Source organism: Anolis carolinensis, chromosome 1 (genome assembly GCF_035594765.1).
Source record: "Anolis carolinensis isolate JA03-04 chromosome 1, rAnoCar3.1.pri, whole genome shotgun sequence".
In the NCBI taxonomy this organism is placed as follows: Eukaryota; Metazoa; Chordata; class Lepidosauria; order Squamata; family Dactyloidae; genus Anolis; species Anolis carolinensis.
In genome coordinates, this window is record NC_085841.1 from 182420449 (window position 1) to 182446197 (window position 25749).

Below are 25749 nucleotides of genomic sequence, written 5' to 3' on the forward strand. Positions count from 1 at the left end.
AAATCCAAATATAAACCCATACACTCTTGCATCCTACTTTTGAGGAAGAGTAGTTCTATTTCACCCTCTTCTCAGTTTTAGTAACACAGCAAGCTCAGGATGGGGTGACAAAAGAACTGAACATATTATTGGATTAAACTAACGCTTCAACCATTCATGAAAACCTGCAAGTGGCCCAATATGAGCCAGACTTCCATTGCAGTTCTTTGCAGTTCTACTCAGAAGTAGACACCAATCGGTACTGTTCCATTATCCAGGTGGAAACCAAAAGGAGGTGCTAGACAGAGAAGACAGTCAATTTTACATGGAAAAGTTGAAGGAGAAAAATTATTTCTCCCATTTTCACTGGTTATTCCCTCCTCCCCTTCCCATGTCATAAATGAGGATCATTTCCATGATGGCGACATGGGTAGGAAAACAGGAAACAGAAAAACAGGGGAAATGGTTTTACTCTTTCAACTATCCCCCCCCCCCCTGTAAATGGACTATACTTCTCTGTCTTGTGCCCCCTTTTGGCCTCCACCTGGATTACGGAACAGTACTTACCAATGAACCCAACAGAGTTTATAGTTGTACAGTGGGCTGCAATTTTAATTGTCTATCTCCAGCAGCAGTGTTTACACCTATCAGAAAGCTGTTTCTTGACCAATATCCTTCAATGGAAATTGAAATAACAAACCCATTCCGCAATGCATGTGCACTGCTACTTATCTGTGTCCTTGACAATTCATTCATTACTTCTAATACCACATTAGCTTAAAAGAATAACCATTACAGGTAATGCAACCGTGTCATTTTCTCTATCCTTGGCTCAGTCTAACAGCATTTCGCACTGTAAGAATTTTCTAGAAGAAATTATCTTCACATAACTTTCTGAAAATCTTCCTTTTATCTACCTGGGGAACCTCTGGTTATATTATATACACTCCCCACATTATGAAGCTTAGTCTTCACAAGTATCTCAACAAAACATGGGTGGTTTTCCTTGTTTTATTGCTTAATGACATCTGTCCTACTGACCATTAACAGCCATCAACTTTAAAACAGTTAACATCAACAGCAACCCCAAAAACCAATTGGTTGATTTTCAACCTCTTTCAAAAATAAATCCTAATGATTTGGCATTATGCCTTGCTGGCATGCCTGGTTTATGCTTTACACTTAATGGCACATCAACTCTTAGTTTCATTAAAGAGATTTTAGTTTTGCTTAAGAGATTGCTGCTAGGGCTTAAGCCACAATTCTCTCTACCCTAAAGTTTGGAAAGGTTACTTTTTGGACTATAGGTTCCTAGTGCTATCTGAAGGATTCTGGGAGTTGCCATCCAAAAATTAATTTTTAAAACTCTGCTCATAATTACTTATTTATGCCAGCACTGCCTCAGCACAAACAAAGCAATTGTCATTTTGATATTCATTTGAGTGCACTGCTAGTATGGGAAAGGATTTAGCCTTTTTCATTACTTAATTCATTGTCAATAAATGGTATAAAATGGGATGGGGCAGAGCTACTCATTGTGCTTATAGTATATTACATTATATAAATTGAATTTGGTACTGAGAATTTAAATATTTATCTATCTCGCTGCAAAATATCAAGGAAAGCCACCCTCCATCAATAAAATTTCAGTACTGAGAATTTGGCAGTGAAAATAAAATTTTGTACTGAGAATTTCTCCTCTCTCTCTCTCTCTCTCATATGTGTATATATCACTGCAAAATGTCATGAAAAACCGCTGTCAATAAAATTTCTGGTGGCAGTCCATGACAAAGAGCACAGGCTATATATTGGTTGCTCATACATGTTGGGAATTGGGGAACAAAGTTGTGGCACTCTGCATTAATTTTCACTGTTTGTATCTTTGCTGTACTGACTCAAAAAGACTGTAAATGCTTTGAGCTACATTTTCACTTTCTCCAAAACAATAGCAGAAAAATATTTCCACCTGTCCTCCAGTGGGATTATGCCTCTGCCAGCTGCTTGAAACCATACCTGTCTCCAAACTGAGTGAATTTGAGTTGCAAGGTCAATAGATACTAATGGGGGGAAATATATCATAATACGCTGCAGCTATACAGTAGTAAATGACAGTACTTACCTGGCCATTATAAGTGACATAGAGGTAATTAGTTACAGCAGGGTATTCTCCTGCCAGTGTGTCAATCTGCAGAGGCAGAGGAGAAATGGTCATCATGAATACAAACCATTTATCAGGATCCCATGCTTCACTATTTCTTACTTTTCATTTTGCCCTTCTCCAGATTCACTGTGTTCTGTCCCTCCCCTGCCCAGGTACTTTTAGGCAACTTGCCAGTCACCATCAAATGAGCATGATTTAACATATTCATATTATCTGAAATATTAGCAATAAATTCATTTTCATACAACAGGAGACAGGGTTATTACAGACCTGGGGGAAGGGCAGGCTTTGTAGTAGGACAAAACATCCTTTCAGCTCCAACTACGCTGCCTTATAATGCAGTTTGAACTGCATTATAATGGTTAGTGTAGACTGATATAATGCAGATTTAACTACACTGAACTGGATTATATGGAAGGTGCCCCTCTTCAAAGCTCCTGTCACGTTATTTTGATGTGACAGGAGCTTGCTATGAGGCTTGCAAATGGAGGAAGCCTTATCTGGTACGTTTACTAGGGAAACCTCAGGGTGCAAAAGTAGTCAACTGTCTCTTTAAAGGAAGTGTGTGGGCAATGACAGCTGACAGAACCTTCTTATCAACACCCTTTAATCGAACAGTAAAATGACTACAGACCACCTATGAAAGAAATTGTAATATTGTTATGAATAACAGATGAACTTGCTATGTGCAGCTCTATCACAATGAATACCAAATGAATGTACAATGATGAGACACTTAAAATAAAGTATTACTCCATAAAAATTATTGCTTAGAGAGAGACAAAAGGAAGCACACATTTCATGGCCACACTACTTGATGAGTCATCACACTTTCCAATCGCATATACTTCATTTCTCAAATTGGAAAGAAGAAGCCATTGCTTTCAAAAGCAGGCTAGAAGAAACAGGCTTGATTGTATAAGAGTGAGAAAGAACACAAGTCCTCAAAACATTTTCTGTCATATTAATATCATGGCTTTCCCATAACCAACTGAGGAACCGGAAGTCCTAAAACTAGCCAAGCCACATGATTTTCTCATAAGTATTCAGTCAAGTCACATATGATATTTTTTAAGGTCTCTTCAAGGGTCAGCTGCAGTGTGTGGGCTACATGATTCCCACCCCTGTCCTTGAAAAAAATTAATGCCTGGAAAACAAATAGGCAAAACTCAGAAAAGTTCACTTTTTATATTACAGCACAAAGAATACTCCAGTGAGCATGTGCCCATGTTTGTGAATTCCAGAAACCACAATCCCAAAAAAGCATTTTCCACATTTTATTGAATTAATTTGAGCTAATATAACAACTCCCAAATGCTGTTGTCAATCCTAGAAAACTCAATGGTGACAGGCTGTCTTTTTCAAGGCTACTTTCCATGGAATAAATACACTCTCTAGGAAGACACCCCATTTGTCATCTGCATAATGGGATCTGTTGCTTTCTTCTCTTGTAGATTAATTTTTGTGGAACAGTTTAATTACATGTATGCCTTGAATATAAACAGTATGGCATAATCATCATCCTACTAGCAGGCCACATAGTTGTACCTGTTTCACCCAGGGTGTTATGTTCTTCTTCAGCCTCAGATCCCTGCTCCTTGCTTCAGATATTCCCAGACATTTCCCGATCTGCTTATCTGAGAAGCCCATCTGCTTGGCTCTCCTCAGGCTTTCCTCTGGAATAGTTTCCCTGGGATGGACACCAGAAGAATTCATTATGGGCACAATAGACGTCATGTGCATTTCAGATGTTGTTTGAACTCAATGAGAAAAATGTGCCCAGGGGTGAAAAGGAAAAGGGGGACATTTGAGGCTCAGGCTCATGACATGAATTCAACTGCCTACTATTAAGCAGGGGACCACTTGCATTCTTAAACTTACCCTCCTATGCCTCTGTGAGGTAAAAATACTGAGACAGAATAAAACCTGAACTAGTGGACTGGTAACATATTTATCCTGAGATGTCCCACCCATGGGAGAAAAGTGGGATATAAATAAATAAATAACCATCATAATATGCCATACATATTAATGTACAAGTCTAGAAATCTGATTCAAAAATTGACCCCAAGGTCTAGGTCAATTTATCCATAGGTCAATGGACTTCTTCATACTTACCTGAAACAATGGACTTAATGTCAGGAGAAACCTTTACCTTTTTAAAGACACTTCTACCCCATTTTCCGGATGGAACCCCACACTGGACATCAGACGACATTGTGTGACTTTCAGTGGAGACCCCATTCTCAACTGGGGTGAAAGCATTGCCCAGCACAGAAGGGCCTCTCCAGGAGGGTGATGCTTTCCCCATATAATGGGGAAAGCATCAGGAGGAAACTGCGTGCAGGGTGGTGGATTGACCCAGCTGCCCCTCTCTTTTCTTGTGGAAGCCAGGCAAAGCGTTCTGCTTTGCTTGGCCTTTCTGATGAGGCAGAGTGTAAATACTGTACTGTAATGCTTATGAAAGAAGGATCTATCTCTTTTTCTCTAAGTAGAATAGCAAAACGTGAGCCCTGGGAGAACCTAATAGAAGGACTGGTCCTTAATCTTTTTGTCACATTGACACCTCTGGCATTTTTGAATGCCTGAGTGGGAAAATGGTGACAGTGGCTCTTGGGCACTTCCTGTCAAAGGAGTAGCAAAAGAGTAAAGAGAGTTGTGCTTCTTTTAGGTTCACCTGGGAGAGGCTAATTTATCCTTTTTTTTCATAAGTGACTCTTTTTGGAAAAATAAGAGTTAATGCTGTCCTGGGGTGAGTGGTAAAAGTGGTCTTCACGAATGTCCAGGGGTGAAAATGGTGGTGGTGTCCAGGGGCAGGTGCACCCCCAACTTACCCATGGGTCATATCAAAATCCATAATTTCAGATCCAAAACCTGCCCTCAGTTTATACATGAGCATATATATAGTAACACAAAAATCCCATTTGTATATATAAAATAGAAATACAAATACTACATTCATCGAACCACTTTCAATTATTCATAAATTTAGCCCACCTATTCCCTATGGCTGAAATTATTCCATTACTGCACTACAAGTATTTTTCATACCAAGTATTAGTTTCTACAATGACATTCACTGTAGGAATGCAGGCAGCTCCAAATATTCCTCATGGTAACAATGCTACTAAAATAATGTGGCCTTTCTCATTTGCCCCCCAAAAGATGAATTGGACAATGTGTGAGGTTACATGGCCAACTAAGCAACTTGCTGTGCCCACCTAGCTTATGTTTGAAGTGGGCCCCTGTGAATTGTAAAAAATACTTTTAATATAATGCCCAGTTGCACAGGAAGCATGAGAGACTCCAGGAGGCAAGGGTTTGAATCCCCACTCATCCCATGGGAACCCACCAGATGACCTTGGATAGGTCACACTCTCTCATACAGCGAGGAGGGAAATAGTGAACCACCTCTGAAAAAAGATCTTGCCAAGAAAATCCTAAAACAGGTTTGCCATAAATTGGAATTAGCTTGAATGGGCATAACACAACAATGACAATGAACAAATATATTGCAGCAGACAAGGCTTCTGCCTTCTCCTCCTTTATGTTCAAAATAATTGGTAAATTTCAGTTTCTGATTTGCCAATTACTCTTTTAAGTTACCAAAAAAACCAAGTGCACACATCTGTTCTATCAGGTGTGTAAATCCACAAAGGCAGCCTCTGTGTGACTGCTGGCAAGTGCGAGAATTTGAAGTGAAATAACCTGGAAGATTAAGAACCCAAATGAATGTTTTCAATATGAATGGGTTATTAACATGCTTAACCCTGTTTCGCTCAACTGCATCATTTCAGTTAGCTGGTATCCTACATGTTTTTCCATCTTTTATCATCAGCACCCTTTCATAACAGAGATTTTGTATTTTGTTGATGTTTTATTGTGCTCATTATAGATACTAAAAGCTTAAGGCCAACTTTTAAAATAAAAAATATGCATACCTATACACATAGCTGATGCCAGGCATCCCAAACTGAACACTGCCTGGGGCTGGGATCAATTTGTAAATCAAAGACAAGAAGCCATCGCTCGGTGTGAGCTCTTCCTAATGAAGCAACATCTGCCAATAGTTAGAAGCCTGCCTATGTTTTTATTCGTGTTGCTTTGTCAATCAAATCTTCCTCTTTGTGTTGCTCTTTTACCATCTTTGGCCTTTCCCTGCTGAACTAAGTGCTTCTTCCCAGCTCTCCTTATGCATTTTTCATCTTTTGAATTTTGCTTCCTCCATCTATACTACGCATACGCACCTGCCAGAAGTTCCGACACTTCTACTGCCCCCTACCTATCGCCCTAATAAACCTCCTGATTCTCTCTCTCTTCATTTTGAAGCCACGTTTTCCCCCTGGATCTACACTTTTCCTGAACCCACAAAGCACCTGCATACATTTTAGCTCTTCTGTTTCTTATTCTCACAGCTAATACCATCCATGCTTGGCTCCTCTAATAAATCAATATTTTATGTGCAAGCAAGCACTGACTCAGGAAGAATATGATTAACAAATAACACTGTTTTTGAACATCATGGCCTTGCTCTAATATTGCAAATATAAAGAGGACCCTGATGGTCCTGCACTTGCAGAAACCAACCAGAGGCCTTCCACAAAAACAAAAACAAAACAAAACAAGAAATGGTCCTTATGCATCTAAAATTAAAATATAGCAACATTTTCTGGGAGTTAAAGGTGCAGCAATTTCAGGGAAATGTTTGACTAAACCACATATAAAGCTGGGCATGTTACTTTTCTGAACTATAGCTTCCAGCAATCTCTAGTGCAGCCAATTCTTCCACAATCACACAATGCAGTCAGTTCTCTCAGGGCCCTTCCACACAGCCATATAGCCCAGAATATCAAGCCAGATAATCTTCAATATCTGCTTTGAACTGAATTATCTGAGTCCACATTGCCAGATAATCCAGTTCAATTGATTTTATACGGCTGTGTGGAAGGGGCCTCACACAATTGTGGTTTGATTGCATAATGGACGCGCTTGGGGTCAAGGTACACACTAAGCAACTGTGATATCTAGCATTAACTACACATATTCACACTACACTAAATATGCAGAGGATCTTGGATGAATCAGTAAACATGGTACACATACTTTAAAAAAAGCAAGAATTGTTAAAGTGTAGTTAAGCTAAGGATGCCCAGATGTGTTACCATCCTTCTGGGAGGCTTCTCACATGTCCCCACATGGGAAGCTAGGGCTGACAGACGGGAGCTCACCCCATCTTGCGGATTCAAATCGACAAGCTTCAGGTCAGCAGTTGAGTCAGCACAAGGGTTTAACCCATTGTGCCACCACGGCTCCTTCAACTTCAACTGACATGGTTCCATTCTACAGAATCCTAAAATTTTTAGTATTCAAAATTCGCATCCAAGCAGCTCTGGTTCCATGCAGAACTAAAAATCCCAGAATTACAGTGGGTGCAGCCACAGCTGTTAAAGAAGACTGAGGCTGGATCTACATTGCCCTATAATCCAGTTCAAAGCAGATAATCTGGAATCAGAAACTGGATTATAGGGCACTATAGATGGGGCCCGAAAGTGCTATAATTGTGCGTCTTGAAATGGCTCACTGTCTTTTGCCATGACAAGGTCAGCAGGATTATTTTCTTATCTGGGGTAGGACATAACCGTGGTCCCTTCCTAGTGCTCTCCTCCTAAAAATAGCCATGGGGAATGTTCCTTTTTTATTTTCTCTCACACATACATCCGTGTGCATTCAATGCACACTTCCTCCATAGCCTCCTAACTCAATTTAAACATATACCCTTCAAAATCTTCATAAGGTCACATTCACTCAATTCAACCCTTCCACTAAATTTAAAGCATTGACATTCCAAGAGGTAAAGATTAATGTCTTTTATACTGTCCTGCTCCCAATCCTTGCCTCCACAAAATGACAGTTTGAAGTTTTAGAGCAGGGAGGGGGGGGGGATTGTCTTCTAGCTCGACAAACCAACCCTTTTACACACTGCCATAATCATTTAATGGATAGGCGGTACTGCTTGTTTCTGAACAAAATGAACTCTCCCGTGTTTTCCTGTTTATAAACAATACAAGCGATCCCCCTCTGCACCCTCCCTTCCTCCTTCCGTTTATAGCTTCCAGAGTAGATTTTTTTGCTGCTATGGGTGTTTTATAAAAAAATATTTAAAATTCAACCCTGTCATCTCTGAAACTCCATCCACTCACGCTTCTTCTTCAATAATAAATGATAAAAGGAAATGGAATAAATTCCCCTTAATGAGGAAATTTTCACCTGGCACAGAGGAACTGGGGAAATCTATTAACTGACTCAAGGAATGCCTGCAGCATGGCAATTACTGGGGGGAGCCAGAACACTTCAGTACGGTCCTCTTTTCCACTTGACTGGCTTTCATCTGATCCAGTAACTCATGAGTAATACCACACCAGAGTGCCTTCGGAGAGCACCTCTCAAATATGCGGCCCAGCATCCAGCTTACTGAAAGTCTTTCCAAAGTTGTTATCAGAAAGGCAGAAGGCACTGGAGAAAATGTGAAAGCCATCCAATGATAGATAAAATACACACCTGCATCTGCTTAGCATATATGAACCAGCAACATCCCCTGAAGGTCCCAAGGATCAGCAGAAGTATTTGTATTGTGGACGCCAGCACAATGAGACCTTCTCCTATAACAGACATGGTTAGTTTAACTAATTTACAGCCAGCCCACCCTATGCATGGATTCTCCATCCATGGATTCAACCATCCACAGTTTGAAAATATTTTTAAAATCCTCAAAAGCAAACCTTGATTTGGACATGTAGTCATTTTTCTATGCCATTGTGTATAATGGGATTTGAGAGCATCCATGGAGTTTGGTGTCCATGGGGTCCTGAAACCGATTCCCAGCAGATAACAAGGGTTCACTGTATTTATTGGATTTCTATCCTGCTTTTCTCCCAATTTAGGATCCAAAGTGGCAAGTGGTTACCTCTGGTGGAATCTAAGAACTGTAATTCTACAGGGCAGAGCTAAGGAGTGGTAACAATCTTTAATGAAAACACAGTGGTTGATCTTCTATACAACTGATGCAGTTGCTAGGGGGAATGTCAAAGTGATGTTATCTCTGGCATACTATCACTGAGGATTTCTAATGACCTTGTCACATGGCTGTTGGAGTCATCCCATGTCATCCTTTGTGATGAGGTAATTATTAAACTGTGGGATTCAGGAGCTATAATCCTTAAAACCAATTTTTCCAAGCTGTTCATATTATAGATGCTCTTTGGTACAATTTGTCTTCAGTATTGTGGCAGTGGGCTGAATAGTAAAAGAGTAGGCCTCAGCTGGGGCTTTCCCCAGCAACCACTGACAAGGATTTATTATTTATTTATTTATTTATCAAACTTATATGCCGCCACTCCCCTAGGGCTTACAAGAACAGGCTAAAATCAACAATTTAAAAACATCTTTAAAACATCTTAAAAACATCCTAAAAGACTCCAGCCTGAGAGAGTCATAATACATCATTCTGGGAGAGAAGGACTAATTGTCTATTTTAGGACTTTACCCCACAAGTGAGGCAAACTGACAGTACTGTGATCTTTGGTGGTGGTCCCTATCTCACTAGCATTTTGCAGCCCCATGACTCTCTTGTCCTTAGCTATTGACAGGTAAAAACCACCAATATCTCCCAATCCTGCAACCTTCTCACCACCTATTTTAGTGTGATGGGTCCCTTCTGCTTCTGTTCTCGCAAGCTGACAGTCGTGTGACATCAGGGATTGAGATCCTCTTCCTGCCCGCCCCTTACTCTTCCATCACTATTCCCAGCCATGCTCTTACTTTTGCCCAGTCTGCCATGAGACTTGGCATAGCATGGCACCAAAGTACAGAAATGGATCTGCAAAAATGAGAAACAGTGGGAGAAAAAGGTGGGGGAGAAGGACAGAGCAGGAATAAGGAAGGGAATTTTCCCAGGAGGGGGAGTTGATAACAACATACTGGGACTTTCAGAAGATAAAGTTATAAACAAGTTGGGCAATCATTGTATCCTAGTGCAACTATGACTTGCAAAACCTTTGGGAAGGCAGGCAAAATTAATTTTTTTACAAATGCGCATGTGCATATGCAAACACATAGACACAACCCTACATACTTATATGCACTCACACGCACACACTAACTACTGAAAAAAATGGCAATTGGCCTAACATTGCTCTGTTTATCTGTCCAGTTTGATTTTTTAAAACTAAAATAAAATAGCTGACATTAAAAATAAAAAAGGAAAAGAAAAGGAAAGAAAGAATTCTGTCTCCTTTCTTCTCCCTGCCAAGTTTGTTCCTCAGAGGTTCATGTTGGTTTACTCGATTGGTTCTGACGTTTCACAAGCACTAGAATAAGCAGCAATTACAGTAATGAGATCAGGGCAAATATTGTTTGTCTCCTTGCCTCAAGGAGAGAGGTTATAACTACTTCCCTCAAGAGGAACCTTATACAAAAGATGACTTGTCAGGAAATGTCAAGACTCATTAAAATAGTCAGAGATATAAACTAACAACAATCCTTGCTCTTTCTTCTCTTCCAGCATGCACTGCTAGAATTTGTTTCAGGTTTGGGTTACATAGAGATATCAGTTAAGGAATCTACAGTTACTGCCTCAGAATAAAATAGTGCATAAATAAGATAAAAGTGAGATGGGAGCAACATAAAGAGATGCAGAGACATGTGCAGAGAGTCTCTAACTCATATTATAATTAGCACAAATAATTCTTGTGAGGAATATCATGCTTGCTGCTCTTTTGCATTTCTGAGATAATGTTTTCAGTAGGGATGCTTACCAAGTTCTCCTGATATGACTGTCTCCTCAGATTTTGGAGCCTCTCTCAGATTTGGGGGACAATGTGAAAATATGACTTTTTGTTTTTAATTTAAAACTTTGTTCAGAAAGTTCCAGAAGTTCTCTAAATTGATCCATAATCCGTAATGATTGTGAAGCATTGGAATCAAACAGAAAAGCAACATGAACTACTGAGAAGGAAAATTACCAAAATCTTCAGTTCATGTGTTCCACATTGCATTGACTACAATGGTGTGCAAAATAAAAACTTGATGCAGTAATGCGATTATATCGAGTTTCTTCTTCTTGGTGTTTATTATTATATTCATTTATATGCCACTTTCTCTCTCTTCTTTGATAGATTACTGTGCATTGTAATGAGTTTATAAATACTGAACATTGTAAACAACATCATATGACAGTTTAGAAATTCCCCTTTTGATTGATATTAGAGATGTGCACAAAGCCAAAAATCAACTGCATTTGTATTTACGAAATTTGTGCAACCTCCATTTTGATTCTAAAGTGTTTTGAAAAAATCATAAGGAGGTCAGGTTGTATCTAATACAAAATGATGAAAAAATTGTTATTTTTTCCTTTTGGTATTAAAAAACACTACAAGAGCTAAGCTATACCTGGTGGAGGAGGAAGCCCCATGGGGCTTGGGGTGGCTCTTCTCTGTCCACCACCCAGTCTTACATGAGCAGGCCCTGTGCTGGTCCTTGGCCAAGTCACGCACATGACGAGGGAGGAGACCCTGCCTTTGGAATGAGAGTACCTGCCCTCTTAAGCAGGGCCTTTGGTGGGACCTCCTCTTCGGCCAGGCACAGAGCATGGCCTGCTTACTCTGTCCACTGCCCGGCCTTACCTGAGCTGAGACTGTGGCAAGCCAACCAGCCTTCAGAAGAGGATGCCCCACTAAAGGCCACAGGCCCTGCTTAAGATGAGGCATTCAGCTGTACCTGCTCCCCCATCAGGTCTGAGGCTCACCACAGACCCAGTGCAGGACAGGGCCTGCTTGCAGCCCTCACTGGGGCCTCCTCCTCCTCCACCAGGCACATGGCTTGCAATGAGGGAGAGGCTGACAGAGAGAGTGAGTGAAAGAGAGGGAGAACAGCCCTGCTGCCACAGTGAAGGCACAAGGAGAGAGAGAGGACATAGAAAGCAAACAAACTTCTTTACAAAAACTCAGAAGTGGTGTTTCAGTTCAATTGTGTTTGATGGGGGGTCAGCTCTGAGGGTCGTAAATTGGTTTGTTAATACGGATTTAACAAAACATTTACGATTTAAGGTCCTCTTATGATTTTTTGCACAGCCCCGATCGATATATGTCTACTAAATGTATATAGAGACCAGTATCATGGTGGTAAATCTCACCCTGACTATGGGCATTGAGCGTATTGTTAAATCCAATGCACATATGAATATTTTTCCCCATCGTGGATATCAATATGTGTGAATGCTCAAACCACATTATATAGAAAAGTGTTGCAAAAAGTGTTGTAAAACTGAACTGTTGTAAATTATTTCTGCCAACCTTGATGGCAGAATCAAGGTTTGCTTTCATATATATATATATATATATATATATATATATGGATAATGGAATCTGTGGAATAAAATCCGTAAATTCAGAGAGCCAATTGTATGCTGTGCAATTGAAGAACTGGCTTTTTCAGGGTTCCTGATTTTGTCTATAGAGTCTTAAATGCATAGTACTGACATGAATATCAAGTCTATGCTAACAGTATATTGCAGAAGTGGAGAACCTCAAGATATTGTTAGACTGGATCAACTATCAGCTCCTAACTCACATAGCCAGTTTTGTGAAATGGTAATGATTAGGAAATGGCTTACCACCATCTTCTCCTCTCCACACACACACACACACACACACACACACACACACACACACACACAACCTTCCATCTAGAAATGCCAAAAGATAAACACAAGACAAGTGAAGAGAATGTGGAGCAATGATAACTCACACAACAATCACAAAATTCAACCATAGTATATATTCTACATCTCACTGAGATATATGACAGGCTTCTGAATCCAGAATTTGTCCTGTCCACAGGGTAAACATTAGGCATGCGTGATCCAAAAAAAATTGGTTCTCAACTGTAAGGGTTGAGTAAGGGGCAATGGCACTTTGTTTCTAAAGTCCTTTCTGAATTTGGGGGGTAAAAATGTCAAAACTTTATGAAACTTCTGAATCTTCATAAGTACTTTGTTAATGGCAGACATCATCAAAGCAAAAAATCACTGGCAGTGGGGAAACTTCAGGGGATGCTCTCACCCTCATATTTTTTTTTTAGTTATCCTGATCAAATTTTCTACGGTGGTATAACACACCCTACACTGTTAGCTCACCAAATTTCAGAATGTTTAGATGATCCATTGATTTTCAGGGATTTTCTAAAAAATTATGAAACACATTTTTTTAAAAAAATAATAATAAAGAGCTATTTCCTTGAATTTTCTAGAGAATGTCACAAGGTAAAACGGGTTCGTTCCCCCCAGGAGTAGACTTGCAGGATAGGTGGCTAATGTTTTAACTTTGAATTTATCCGAATACTGTTTTTAGAATCTGATATATTGATCTCAAGCAACTGATAATGGGCAAAGTTATGGAATTTTGAGAAAAAAGGAATGCTTTCTTTGCCTTCAATATAGGATATCTATAAGAGGAACTCAAACAAACAATAGGGCCCTTTCTAAGTGGGCCTTTGGGTTTTGAATAATGTTTTAAAACCATATGAAAAGGTAATAATAATATGGAGAAGGCAAACAAACCACAGACATTTTAATTCATTCAACCATGGATTTTAGAAGCTGATATATTGATTTCCATAAACAACAAATCCCCTCCCCTAACTTAATTTGTATTTCAAATTAAAAAGACAAATGCCCAGACTTTAAGACCCAGCAGCACACTTTTACCAAACGAACCTCCAAACAAAGGAAATTGCTTTTCACCCTCCTCCTGCAACTCTTTCTCTCTCTTCTCTTTCTCCCAATGCTTTCTCCCTTTCTTCTTTCTTTCTCCCAATATCTCTCCCAAAATCACTCTCTCCCAATAACTCTCGATTTTCCTGCTCCCTTCTTCCTTCTCCCTTCGTCTCCCAATAAACGCTGAAAGCACCCAGCAATGGTCAGACAGCCACCCTCCACCATCCCTTTCCCTGGAACACTGAGGCTTGCTTGCCATGCAGTCAGGTTTATAAAGGTTAATGGTGACTGGACGTGCCAATAACCCTGCCCCGCTCCCTCAAACGTAATCCCTCATTGGCTAAGAGGCAAGCCTACTCTTAAGCTTCGCCTCCCAGCCAGCAGGCTTGATTGACTTGCACAGTTATAGCTGAGTCATACCATCTGAAGACATCTGAGCAATGGCTTTAAAAGCTTCAAAATCTAAATGATGCAATGGACGCATGCATGAGCATCGGAAACCCATTCAGATGTACTAAACTTCCAAATAAAATTATGACATCTGAAACTTCCGCTTCAAATGTACAAGCCTTATTACTCCAAAAGTGCAAAATTCAGTCTATTTCCTTTCTTCCTTAGTCCATGCAAAATGCTTTTGTGTGAAACAAAGATAGTTGTTCCTTATTGCCATTTGTATTCCCTTCTTTGAGTACGTATCCCACCTTCTCCATGCAAGAATGAGCTCTAGCACATCTGGCAACTCCTTTGCTCACTCCAGGAAAAGAAGCAATTCTTTGTGGATCAGAATCTGGCTCCCCTCATGGAATAAATAGGGAAGCATTTATAAGAAGATGGGATGCATATCTGAGTGGACAGCATTCTGTGGTGTAAAATGGAATTCAAACGCTCATTTTCACCATCTTAGAAGATATGTTATTTCCAGGTCCCGCACTGCAATGTTCCTATTTCTGAAAGGGTGCATAGATATTCTGATTTTGTACTGCCTAGTCGTTCAAAATACTTTGAGTGTGTAATGTCTAGAACCGCCTCTCCCTTGACTGCATTGAGCTGTTCTTGGATCCATAGATGAATCTTTCAAATACATTCAGGTTTCTGACAATTGTTCAACTGAACCATTTACAACTAATTTTGGTTGGCTAAAATATTCCTTAATGTTGTCAGACAGTCAAGTATAATTGATCATTTCTGTTTAATAACATTTGATAATCTTATTAATTCCTTTTAAAAAGTTTAAATTAAAAAATTAAAATGAGGAACTGGGTGAATCCCACCAAGCTTTTATCTATATGTTAGTCATTTTCCAAGCAGACTGCAATCCCATCTCCAAAATGTATAACAATAAGAAAAGATGGAAAGTTGCATAATATTTGCATAGACTAACTTATATGGACAAATGTAAAATTCAATAATAACTAAAATATCAATGGCAGGACAACATTAGGAAGACTGTATCCAGGTGATCACTTCAATCAGATGCTGGCTATCAATGCACAATTTGAAAACATTTGCTTTGCATTCTTCCTAGAGATTGTTCATCTTTGAAATAAGCAGGTCTTCAAACTGAAGACTATCTTCTGACAGTCCTTAAGGGAGAGGCCCATATCCAAAGTGATATGAAGGGATATAACATTTTCTCTTATTCTGTCCTGTCCTGTACCAATCAGATCCAGAGGACCTTTCATAACCCTCCAAAGCACCTTTGAGGAAAGGGGGTGCCTCTTTTCTATTATAGCTGGATACAGGCTGGAAGGCTCTCCTCTGTAAGGGAGGGCACATGGCCAACTCATCTGTCTAATATTCTGGCTCTGTACCAAATTTTCATTAGTAGCCAAACTATGTCAAATGAAAGAATGAAGAATTAGAGATTGATTTTTCCTTGCATTATCAGTATTTATGAGACAGAGACATGGAAACAGATCAAAGTTATCACAGCAAAGGACCTTATTTTTATTAATAAATACATTTCACTGAAACTACAGCTGGGCTTTAACTGAAAAGAGGCTTATATATGAAATGAAGTAGTTTACATATGGGTTCAGCACCTCTACTTCCACTTTGCTGCAGGTAAGAATACTCCTGGTCTTGCATTGCAAACATCAAGCATTAACCATGGAGCAAGAACATATAGTTCCAGCTGTGAAACATATAGATATTAATGATTCCTTAATTTTTTAATGCTAACAAATGTTTAAAACTGCAGAAGAAGCTAAGTTGTCATCCAAATACATCATCACACTATAATAAACTGTACCTTAAGAAACAAAAATGAGGTGGAAAAAACCACTTGCATTTCCAGAAGAGGAGGGATAAAATGCAACTTTAAAAGCAAGTATCTTTTGAGAAAAGGTGGAAGACTTGGCAGGTCTGTTTTAATTAAGCTTGTCTATTAAAGCAAATATAATTATCTAGGAAAGCAAGACCTCTATTCAACCCACCATATACCAACTCTGTTTATCAAGGTTATACATTTTAATAACCGACTACTTTTTCAAGGGAGACTAAGATGAGACAGAAAGTAAAACCCTAATCATTTTATTCCTGAAGTTTTATACACTTGTGTTATGTATATGAAATAATTATTCTGTTGTTATTTATTATTATTTACTATATTTATATCCCACCTTCTCTCACCCCAAAGGAGACCCAGAGTGGCTTACAAACTGGCAACAATTCAATGCCGTATAAACAAACATATAAAAGCAGTAAGCATATACATTAAAAACCATGAAAGTTAAGAAAAGACATCTATGCATTAAAAAACCAATTACTAAAACCACACAAATCCAAACTCATAGTCCAGGAATCATTCCAATCATGTTGCACTTATTTCATATCCATTTATTGCACTGAATTACTCTCCAAAGGCTTGGTCCCACAGACAGGTTTTTAATTTCTTTCTAAAGGTCAGGAGGGAGGGAGCTGATCTAATCTTGCTGGGGCGGGAGTTCCACAGACGAGGGGCCACCACTGAGAAGGCCATCTCTCATCCCCACCAATTGTGCCTGCGAAGGAGCAGGGCCTCCTCAGAAGTTCTTAACCTCTGAGATGGTTCATAGAGGGGTTACTGATGAATATTTTTGTAAAACTCCTACCTCTATAGCTGTTGTGATTGTCCCTGCACCTGCTTTGCCAGAGGACCTGGGTTTGGGCTTGAAATGCAGCCAGAAGACTCTGGGATTGGGCCTGAGATGCAGCCAGAGTTTGGGCCTGACATGCAGCCACAGTTTGGGCCTGAGATGCGGCCAGAGTCTGTTCCAGTGGATTCTGGGACCAGAGACAGAATGGTTGCAAGCAGGCATTTTGAACCACATTCCTCTCTGCTGCCAAGGCCAGTTCACCAGGTGTCAGATGGACATTCTAGTTTAGAGGAGGATAGTGTATTTGACAGGAGGGAGGCGATAACTCACAGAAGGAGGCAAAGAGAATGTTTACGAAAAACATTTTATGACTCCTTTAGAGGCGAGCTAATTAATAGTTTTCTCATAAGAGAAAAGAGTGTTCTCATGAAACAAAGACCTTGAGTTTTCCTTAAATGCCTGGTCCCTCTCTGCTATGGCAGAGGTGGCAAGTTTGTAATTCAAGAGAGAAAGAACTTTGTTCCATATTTCTGTATATTCTTGTAGCCGTGGATCTTGTTCAAGTCCCAGCCATGTTTTTGCCTTTGAATCCAGTTGAATGTTCCAGCAATTTTGCCGTTGGGATTTCTATTACAGTAGAGTCTCACTTATCCAACATAAACGGGCCGGCAGAATGTTGGATAAGCGAATATGTTGGATAATAAGGAGGCATTAAGGAAAAGCCTATTAAACATCAAATTAGATATGATTTTACAAATGAAGCACCAAAACATCATGTTAGACAACAAATTTGGCAGAAAAAGTAGTTCAATACGTAGTAATGCTGTGTAGTAATTACTGTATTTATGAATTTAGCACCAAAATATCACGATATATTGAAAACATTGACTCCAAAAATGCGTTGGATAATCCAGAATGTTGGATAAGCGAGTGTTGGATAAGTGAGACTCTACTGTACCTTGGATGTTTGAGGCATATAGAAAGTAGAAATGTACAAAAACATAGAATACGAAATTGGTATAATAATCATTCCTGCATTATACAGTTCATATCTCTAAATTAGGGGTGGGTCTAAAGACTCAAGAGGCACAAAACCAGAGTACATTGCAGTTGCTTAGTCCCCTACAAGGTCCTCATGCATCATGGAAAACCCTCCCAAAATGGCCAAAAAAAAAACAAAACAAAAAAAAAACAGAAGCAACATCTCACTTATTCAATGCCTATTTTGGCTGATTTGCATGTATTTATTTTCAGCTTCAGGAAGGAGTTCAAAGTATATGGGGGAGTTTGGGGGGCAGCTCTGAATTAATGCAGCACATGTCTATTTGTAATAACAGTCCAGCTATAGTGCAAATAATCCTTTTTCAGCCAATTTCCAGGCAACTTAGAAAGATGAAGAACTTGTAAAACAAGTACAATCCCTTGCCCCTTACGCACTCAGCAATGTATGTGTAAAACCTCTGTGGGAGTTGCCGCTTTAAAAAGTCTAGTCTCAGTTGTTTACCCAAAGATGGATTTTGTGTCACCCCCGCCACCTTCAGCTCATATCCCTGGACACTGAGCAAACATATATCTGCAATACATTTGCAGGATCAGCTGTTTCTGCACCTTTGAAACCAAGAATTCTTTCTCAGATGAAGGAAATCCCTCTACAAAACATTTATAGGTTTGTTTGAAGTAGCCAGGAAGTGGAGGAAAGAGGGGGAGGAGAACAGGGAGTGAACTGGAATCTATTGATTAGTCTACCTGTCATACAGCCTGACATTAATGTGGTATTAAGATGAGTGTGTTTGAGAAGCTTTTGGATTATATCCCTATCCTTATCAGGGAGTCTTTGTCCAGAGCCGGTCTCCTTTCTAGCTCCCTCTCAAGTACTTCAAATGAATAAATAAAGTGTTTGTATTACATTGAGTTTTCTTTTTTGTGAAAGTCCATGGATTCAAAGACTGAAAACACAGTCATTATAGCTTCCCTGACAAAACTAAGTGCTTGCACATGCATTTAGTAAAACAATTCTGGGGTGCTTCAGTGGTCTCTCCTGCTTTCCTGGCACGTTTTCCCACACCTTGTCATAGTTTTATCTGGCTGAAAGACATAATATTTTTAAGATCCACCAGAAGAAGAAAAAGGGTAATCTTGTAATCTATTTTATACTGAGACACCGATGCAACCCCCTATTGTTTCCCTAACTGTGAATGGGTTTAATGATATTGAAACTGAAAGAATAATGGTACCAGTATACAGCTGGCTTTGACTCTCCTGAAGGTATATCTTTTAGTCTTTACTTTCATAAATTACTTCTAATAAAGATTTCATAGGGAATGAAGAAGGAAAGATGAAAGAAAGAAAGAAAGAAAGAAAGAAAGAAAGAAAGAAAGAAAGAAAGAAAGAAAGAAAGAAAGAGGAAAGAAAGGGGAGGAAGGGAAAACAAATGGACTTTCCTTGATATGTCCTTCCAAAAGGGACCATTTCTGTCTCTATAAAGTGAATTACTGCAAGACTCTGAAGAGCTCAGGTTTACAAAGGGTATGGAAGCAGAAGCTCCAAGCAGCTTGTATAGCAGTTATACAAAGCATTTTAACAACAACAAAAATGGAAATTAAAATAAATCAAGATCATGAAGTCTCCTCTCTATAAACCAATGAGGACAGCTAAACCCCTGCCATTTTGCAATAAGTATGATTTACAGACCAGCCAAAGAAAAGGAGAGATGAAATGAATAGTCCAATCACAAAGGCCATCAGTATAAGCAAAGAAAAAAATTTATATTCCCTCCCTCCCCAACTTCTTTTTGTAGTATCTGAATTAGATAAATTAGGAATTAGTAGCTGGTATGTTCTGCCCTCGGAAAGTCAATGATGCACAAAAAGTAAGAATTGCCCTGCCCTCATCATTCGAAAGCTGAAAGGAAAAAAGTGGCAAGGAAGAAAAGAGGGCTGTAGGAATGAAACCCAGCAGTCTCAATTGGAATTGGGGGAAATTATTAGGGCCCCAGGGAGTTCTGGCAAGACTAGTTGTCAACAGAACACAGAGATATTCACTATTAGACTCAGAAGCAACTCGTGAGAATGAAGATATACACTAGATCTGCTATCTCCTTTCTTCACCCCAGAATGTTCCCTAATGCTTTTCTAGCAGTATAATCTCTTCCCTTTCTGCCTCAGTCAACTATGAAGTGTAAATGCTGCAGGCCAACCTTCAACTGCAAATGAGAAACTAACAAGAAAAACAAGGGAGTTAAAATGTCACACTCTGTGATAATTAGCAATCCAAAAATTGTAAAATTAGCTATGCATTAAGTTTGTGAAATCCAGGTAAACCTTGATCTGTTTTGGTGTCCTGGATTTTGATGGGGGCCCCAATCCATTTTTAGACAGCCTCCTGAATTCAGGAGGACCGAAATCTATTTTCAATCCAAGAAGTTGAAAGATTCATTTTCGATCCGGTCCATTGGTGACAATGAAGGGGGGGCTTCCTATGTTGAAGGCAAGGACTTAAGAAACACCCCTTTCCCTTTTCCCTTTAAAGGAGACCCAGCTTTAAGACAAGGGCTTAAGAAACCCCCCTTTCTGTGATCTTTCCCCTTCTTCCTTTAAAGGAGACCCAGGTTTAATTCAAGGGCTTAAGGAACCCCCCTTCCTGTGATACTTTCCCTTTTCAGTTTAAAGGAGACCCAGGTTTAAGGCAAGGGCTTAAGAAATCCCCCTTCCTGTGATCCTTTCCCTTCTTCCTTTAGAGGAGACCCAGGTTTAAGGCAAGGGTGTGAGAAAGAAACCCCCCTCATAGCGGATGCCTCAATCCCCACACTCCAAAAAAAATGAAAGCAGCCGGGTTTCAACAGCCCTGTTCTGTTGCAGCCAAAAAAACTGACAGTGGAGCCCATGCGTTATGGGCCTCCAAACCAACCCAACCAGCTGGTGCCTTTTTATGGAAATGGATCAGTGCATAAGCCTACTAACCACCGCCACTGATGCCTATACTCTGTTATTTCCTCCTTCCACAAAGATCAATTTCTCAGTTCTAGCTAGAGAATTTTCCCCTCACTTAATGAATAATGTCTTGATTTTTTCTTTGGATGTTATTTCACAGTCACTATTCCCTAGCAGTTGCACAATCACTGATAGCAGCGACATATCCCATATGTAGAGCCATAAGTCAGATCTTCAGGGCCTCATTGCAAGGCTAGCTCAGTAGTGTTGGGAAGAAAGTTTTAGAATATTTATTTATTTATTTATTTATGAGATTTGTACCTCGTCTTTCCCCAATCAAGGGCCCAGGGCAGTTTACAGGCAATAAAAACATACAATGTAAAAATTAAGGACAAGTTAAAACCTTTTGTGCTATGGATTGCAAGTAATCAGAGACAATAGTATATATACACTGTATGTATATATATGTTACATTTGGCATGCCTATTTCATGCAAAACTAAAAAAAAAACCTGTGAAATATGCATTTTCCTAGAAATGTGAAAATGATTTTGTTTTCTTTTTGTGGGTAAGAGCAGATAAACATCTATCAGACCTTCATCAACATTTGGGGGGCATTCTTTAAAAAAAAATGTTGCAAGGTACACCAGATCCAGCCTAGGACATTGCACACAAATTGGCTCTCACTGGTGGTGTTGATTTTCAGTGAGCTAGTATAGACTATTAACTGAGAAAGCAAATGATACAATGGATCTTGGACTGAATTGCGCTATTTATGCTTTTTCTCCTCCAAACTGCAATTCATTTTGTAGTGTTTAATCACTCTATGGTATCTTTATCTGCTTAACAGATCGAGCCAAATTCAGCATCTGGTTTTTAAAAGGATTATATGTTCCACTGGAACAATTCATGGCCAAGCCTCTAGGCACTTCTATAATGCAAACAATTAATGATAATTGTAATAGGAAAACCACGCTGCAGCTTGCAGAAATAGAGGGCAAGAAGCCGGGAAGTTGCCACTGAACGTTTGGTCTCATTTAAACATTGCCTAAGAGACCTAAAGTGAGGCTGGTGTCACAGGATGTTATTTTCAAGCTCAAAACAGTGCTACAGCAAAGGTAGAGCAGAATGTACATCGGGGGTAGGTTGAATTGTGAATGGAAGCAGCTGCTTCAGGGGTGGCATAAAAGTGCCAAATTGCATTTCCATCATTCACTAAACTTTCTTCTGGCAATAATTTGAACTGCAGCCTGACATGGTGTATGGGAATATCCCCTTATTTGAAATCACAATGCATTTTCCGCTTTTTCTGATGTACGCACTAATGTAAAGAGCCAAGATGCACCCTATTTTCATATGCCTTTACTTTTCTCTCTTTTGCTTCCTCAAGATTTCTTCCGTATGTCTTCTGGCAAATTTAGAAAAAGAGTAATAATAAGGTGGGGTGATGGGAACTAATTTGGGGTGTTCTAAAAAAGCATCACATTCTTATTTAATTTGTTATTATTGCAGTAATCCTGACCAGTTTGGGGAAGAAGCAACTTTGGGGTTCTTCTGTCTCATGGACCAAGGATTTAGATTACTTTGGATTCCACATACAGTAATACCTGGAATTAAGAGTTTGATTTGTTCCATGCTTAAGCTCATAACGCAAAATGCTCTTATCTCAAAGCAAATTTTCCATTGAGATGTACTGAAATGCTATTAAATCGTTCCGGACCCTTCCCCAGCCCCAACCTCAATTTTTTGTTACATGTTTTTAAATAAGAAAATGTCCTCTATAAATAACAAGCAATGTATAAATGCATATGGAACAATAAAAAAGAAAGATCAACTTTAAAATAGTAGAAGCACAAAGTTGTGGCAAGGAAGCACATTTGAAGCAACAAAACGTGTGTTGGCCAGTGTAAAATAGCAAGGCAAAACCTGTACATTCACACGGAACAACAATAAAAAATAAAAAATCAACTTTAGAATGTTAGAAGCTCAAATTTGTGGAAAGGATGCCCAAAGCACAAAGTGAAGAGGCAGAAGCATCCTTTTCTTCATACTGGACTCATTAGAGCCTCCCTCCCTCCCTCTCTTTCTCTCTCTCTCTCTCTCTCTCTCTCTCTCTCTCTTCATGAAGACAAACATATCAGGAATAAAAACCACATAAAATCAACTAACCCAAAGTTCCTCAAAGTGGGTGATAGCAAAGCAGACAGCAATATCATTTGCTTTCTCAGTTAATAGTCTATACTAGCTCACAAGAGCTTGAGGCATGAAGGTACAAGGCATGGAGGCACACAGCATAGAGACTGCTCCCTTGAAAGCACTCTCATGCTAGTGCTCCCTCTGATTATAGCTCTTAAATCAAAACACTGCTCTTATGTCAAACAAAATGCAAAATGAGTGATAGCTTTTAACCGAAATGTTCTTAAGTTGGGATGCTCTTAAGTAGAGGTTTCACTGTACTTTGATTTCAATGAACGAGAAAGTATGATGCGTTGTTCTGAGTGAGGCAGCGAAAGGATTTGGTCTGACCCCATATATAGGTGAAAGCAGTGGGTGACTCACCATCATACCCTTCCTTAGCAATTTTGTGAGTTCACAGTACCCATGAATTCTCAAAAGGCAGAGTAAAAAAAGGGGCAATGCTGCTCTACATTTAGCCACTTTTCCTGAAAGTTGGTACGCCTCACTAACATACCTCCACAATTACACACCTAGGTTTGCAAACAGAAGACAAATAAAAGCTGTACTTCAAGCTTTCGCTCCTTTTCCTTTTCCTCCAGGTTCACCTCTAGAAATCGTTATTACTTGGAAGCCAATGCGGCTCCTCTTCTCCTCAAAGCAACCACTGTATCTATTTTGAAGTGGTCAGTAAACTAAGTATACATCATAGAGGAGAGATGGAGTCCTCCAGGTGTTTAGGGATTTCATCTCCAGCATTCTTCACTCTTAGCTCTTCTGTTTAGGGCTGATGGAAACTGCAGTCTAGTAGCATCTAGAGGACCACACTTTGTTCATCCCTGTAATGCAGTTTATATCTTTTTTTAAAAGCTGTTAGTATACACTTCCTTCCAATAGATATTTTCCAACATTATCTATATGGAAGTTTTTTTGTATTGACCTGGTATACTGGAGCTCATCTAGTAACTATATAATTAAGAACTGCAGTTACTTCAGAATTTTGTTCAGCACTCGTTCTGATAGGCCTGCCTTGTTAGATTGATATTTGAATATGTTCACATTGGTGGAGTGACTTCTTAGGTCCAGAGTGCTGAATTCTAGTTTTACTCCTCAGATTTAATGCATGTTCACATTTTGTCCATCTCACATCTGAAATAACTGCAGAAAGGTTTATCAGTGCTCACTGAATCTAAGTGTTCATCCCTCTTGAATGAAATGTGAACATTTATGTGTCCTTATCACAATTTTCATGAGCTTAAAAAACTCTCTCTCTCTCTCTCTCTCTCTGTGTGTGTGTATGTGTGTATATATATATATATCACCAACTTATGCAATTATGCTTCCCAGGGTGGTTTAAGCAACAGGCTAACAACATCTGTCGCTGAGGGCAATAAGGGAAATTTACTGTAAACATAAACTCATTGTGAAGTAGTTTGAATTTCGTAGTGAGCTTAGTAGCATCCTGATTGAATTTTTTGAAACCAAGGAAATAATTGGTTCAATTCAATTCAGTTCACCCACCATATCTTACACACCTATTTGTTTTTGTTAATGAAATGACAAAGGCTACAGAACATGACATGGCAGCTGTAGGGAAGTTGTTCGTGACATTTTCAACTATCATTCATCTACCAGTATCTTTCTTTCATGATCATTTATGTTTCTGCTTAGCTAAAACTCCAACTGAATTTCTGGGTGAAATGGAATTGTGTGTTTGAGTGTGTCTTCAAGTCATCCATCAATTTATGGTGACCCCATGCATTTCAAAAAGTTCTCTTGGGTAAGGAATACTCAGGGGCAGTTTTGCCCGTTCTTCCCTCTGTAATGCAGCCGACAGAACCTGCCATTCTACTCAATTAAAAATTAACAGATTGTCAAAGGAGCAGAACAAAGATTAGATGAAAAGCCTTTTCATAACAATAATCTGAACCCTTCTGTCAAATTCTTTTTCAGTACTGTACTTTTGAATGTGATGAGTTTTGAGCGCCCTCATGTGGCAAAAGGTATCAAGTGACAAGAACAAGAACATTTTAAAATGTTCAAAACAGACCAGCAGTGCGGACAATAACTCAACAAAGAGGCTCTGTTAGCCTCATAAAATACAAAACCCAGAATGCCAACATCAGCAAAATGATTGCTAAACAGCCTTGATCTTCAATTTGCAGCTATTCATTGTACTTTATGTTCTACAGACACTTTAGAAAGGAAAGACAACTCCACAATCATAACTTTCTGAAGGGAGAGATTAAATATATTCTTGAGTACTAAATTGGGAATACAAATAGATATTTTTAAGAGAAGATTCTGATTCAAAGAATATCTGTATTCAATGAAATTTCAAAGGTTGCAATTTAAAATAAATATATGATTGATAGTCCCTAGCATACGATATTTAGTAGGTTAGAGAAAGTCACTGCAATGTCACAAAAAGCTATATTCCTTTCATTCTCTATAACATTGGTTCCCAACCTTTTTTTGACAGGACACCACTTGACAAGGGACCACTTTGACCAGGGACCACTTTGACTAGGGACCACTTTCCAACATTAGTACCGAAAGGGTTACGAATCAGTTTTTGGTCAACTTTAGATTTGGTTTGGTTATTTGGGGTGTTGATTCAGAAAATTGCATTGGATAGACCACATCAGCTCTAGTTTCT

The 25749-nt window shown here is 39.2% G+C and overlaps 1 protein-coding gene across 1 annotated transcript in view; it reads right to left on the reverse strand.

The window, feature by feature from the left end:
* The window catches only part of cps1 (carbamoyl-phosphate synthase 1), a 167290-nt gene that overhangs the window by 50656 nt on the left and 90885 nt on the right, over positions 1–25749 (reverse strand). Inside the window, exons 22-23 of the mRNA XM_062961130.1 lie at positions 3689–3830; positions 2099–2164 (exon numbers count right to left, since the gene is read on the reverse strand). Of these exons, the coding sequence (XP_062817200.1) occupies positions 2099–2164; positions 3689–3830 (208 nt within the window). The remainder of the gene's footprint in view (positions 1–2098; positions 2165–3688; positions 3831–25749) is intronic.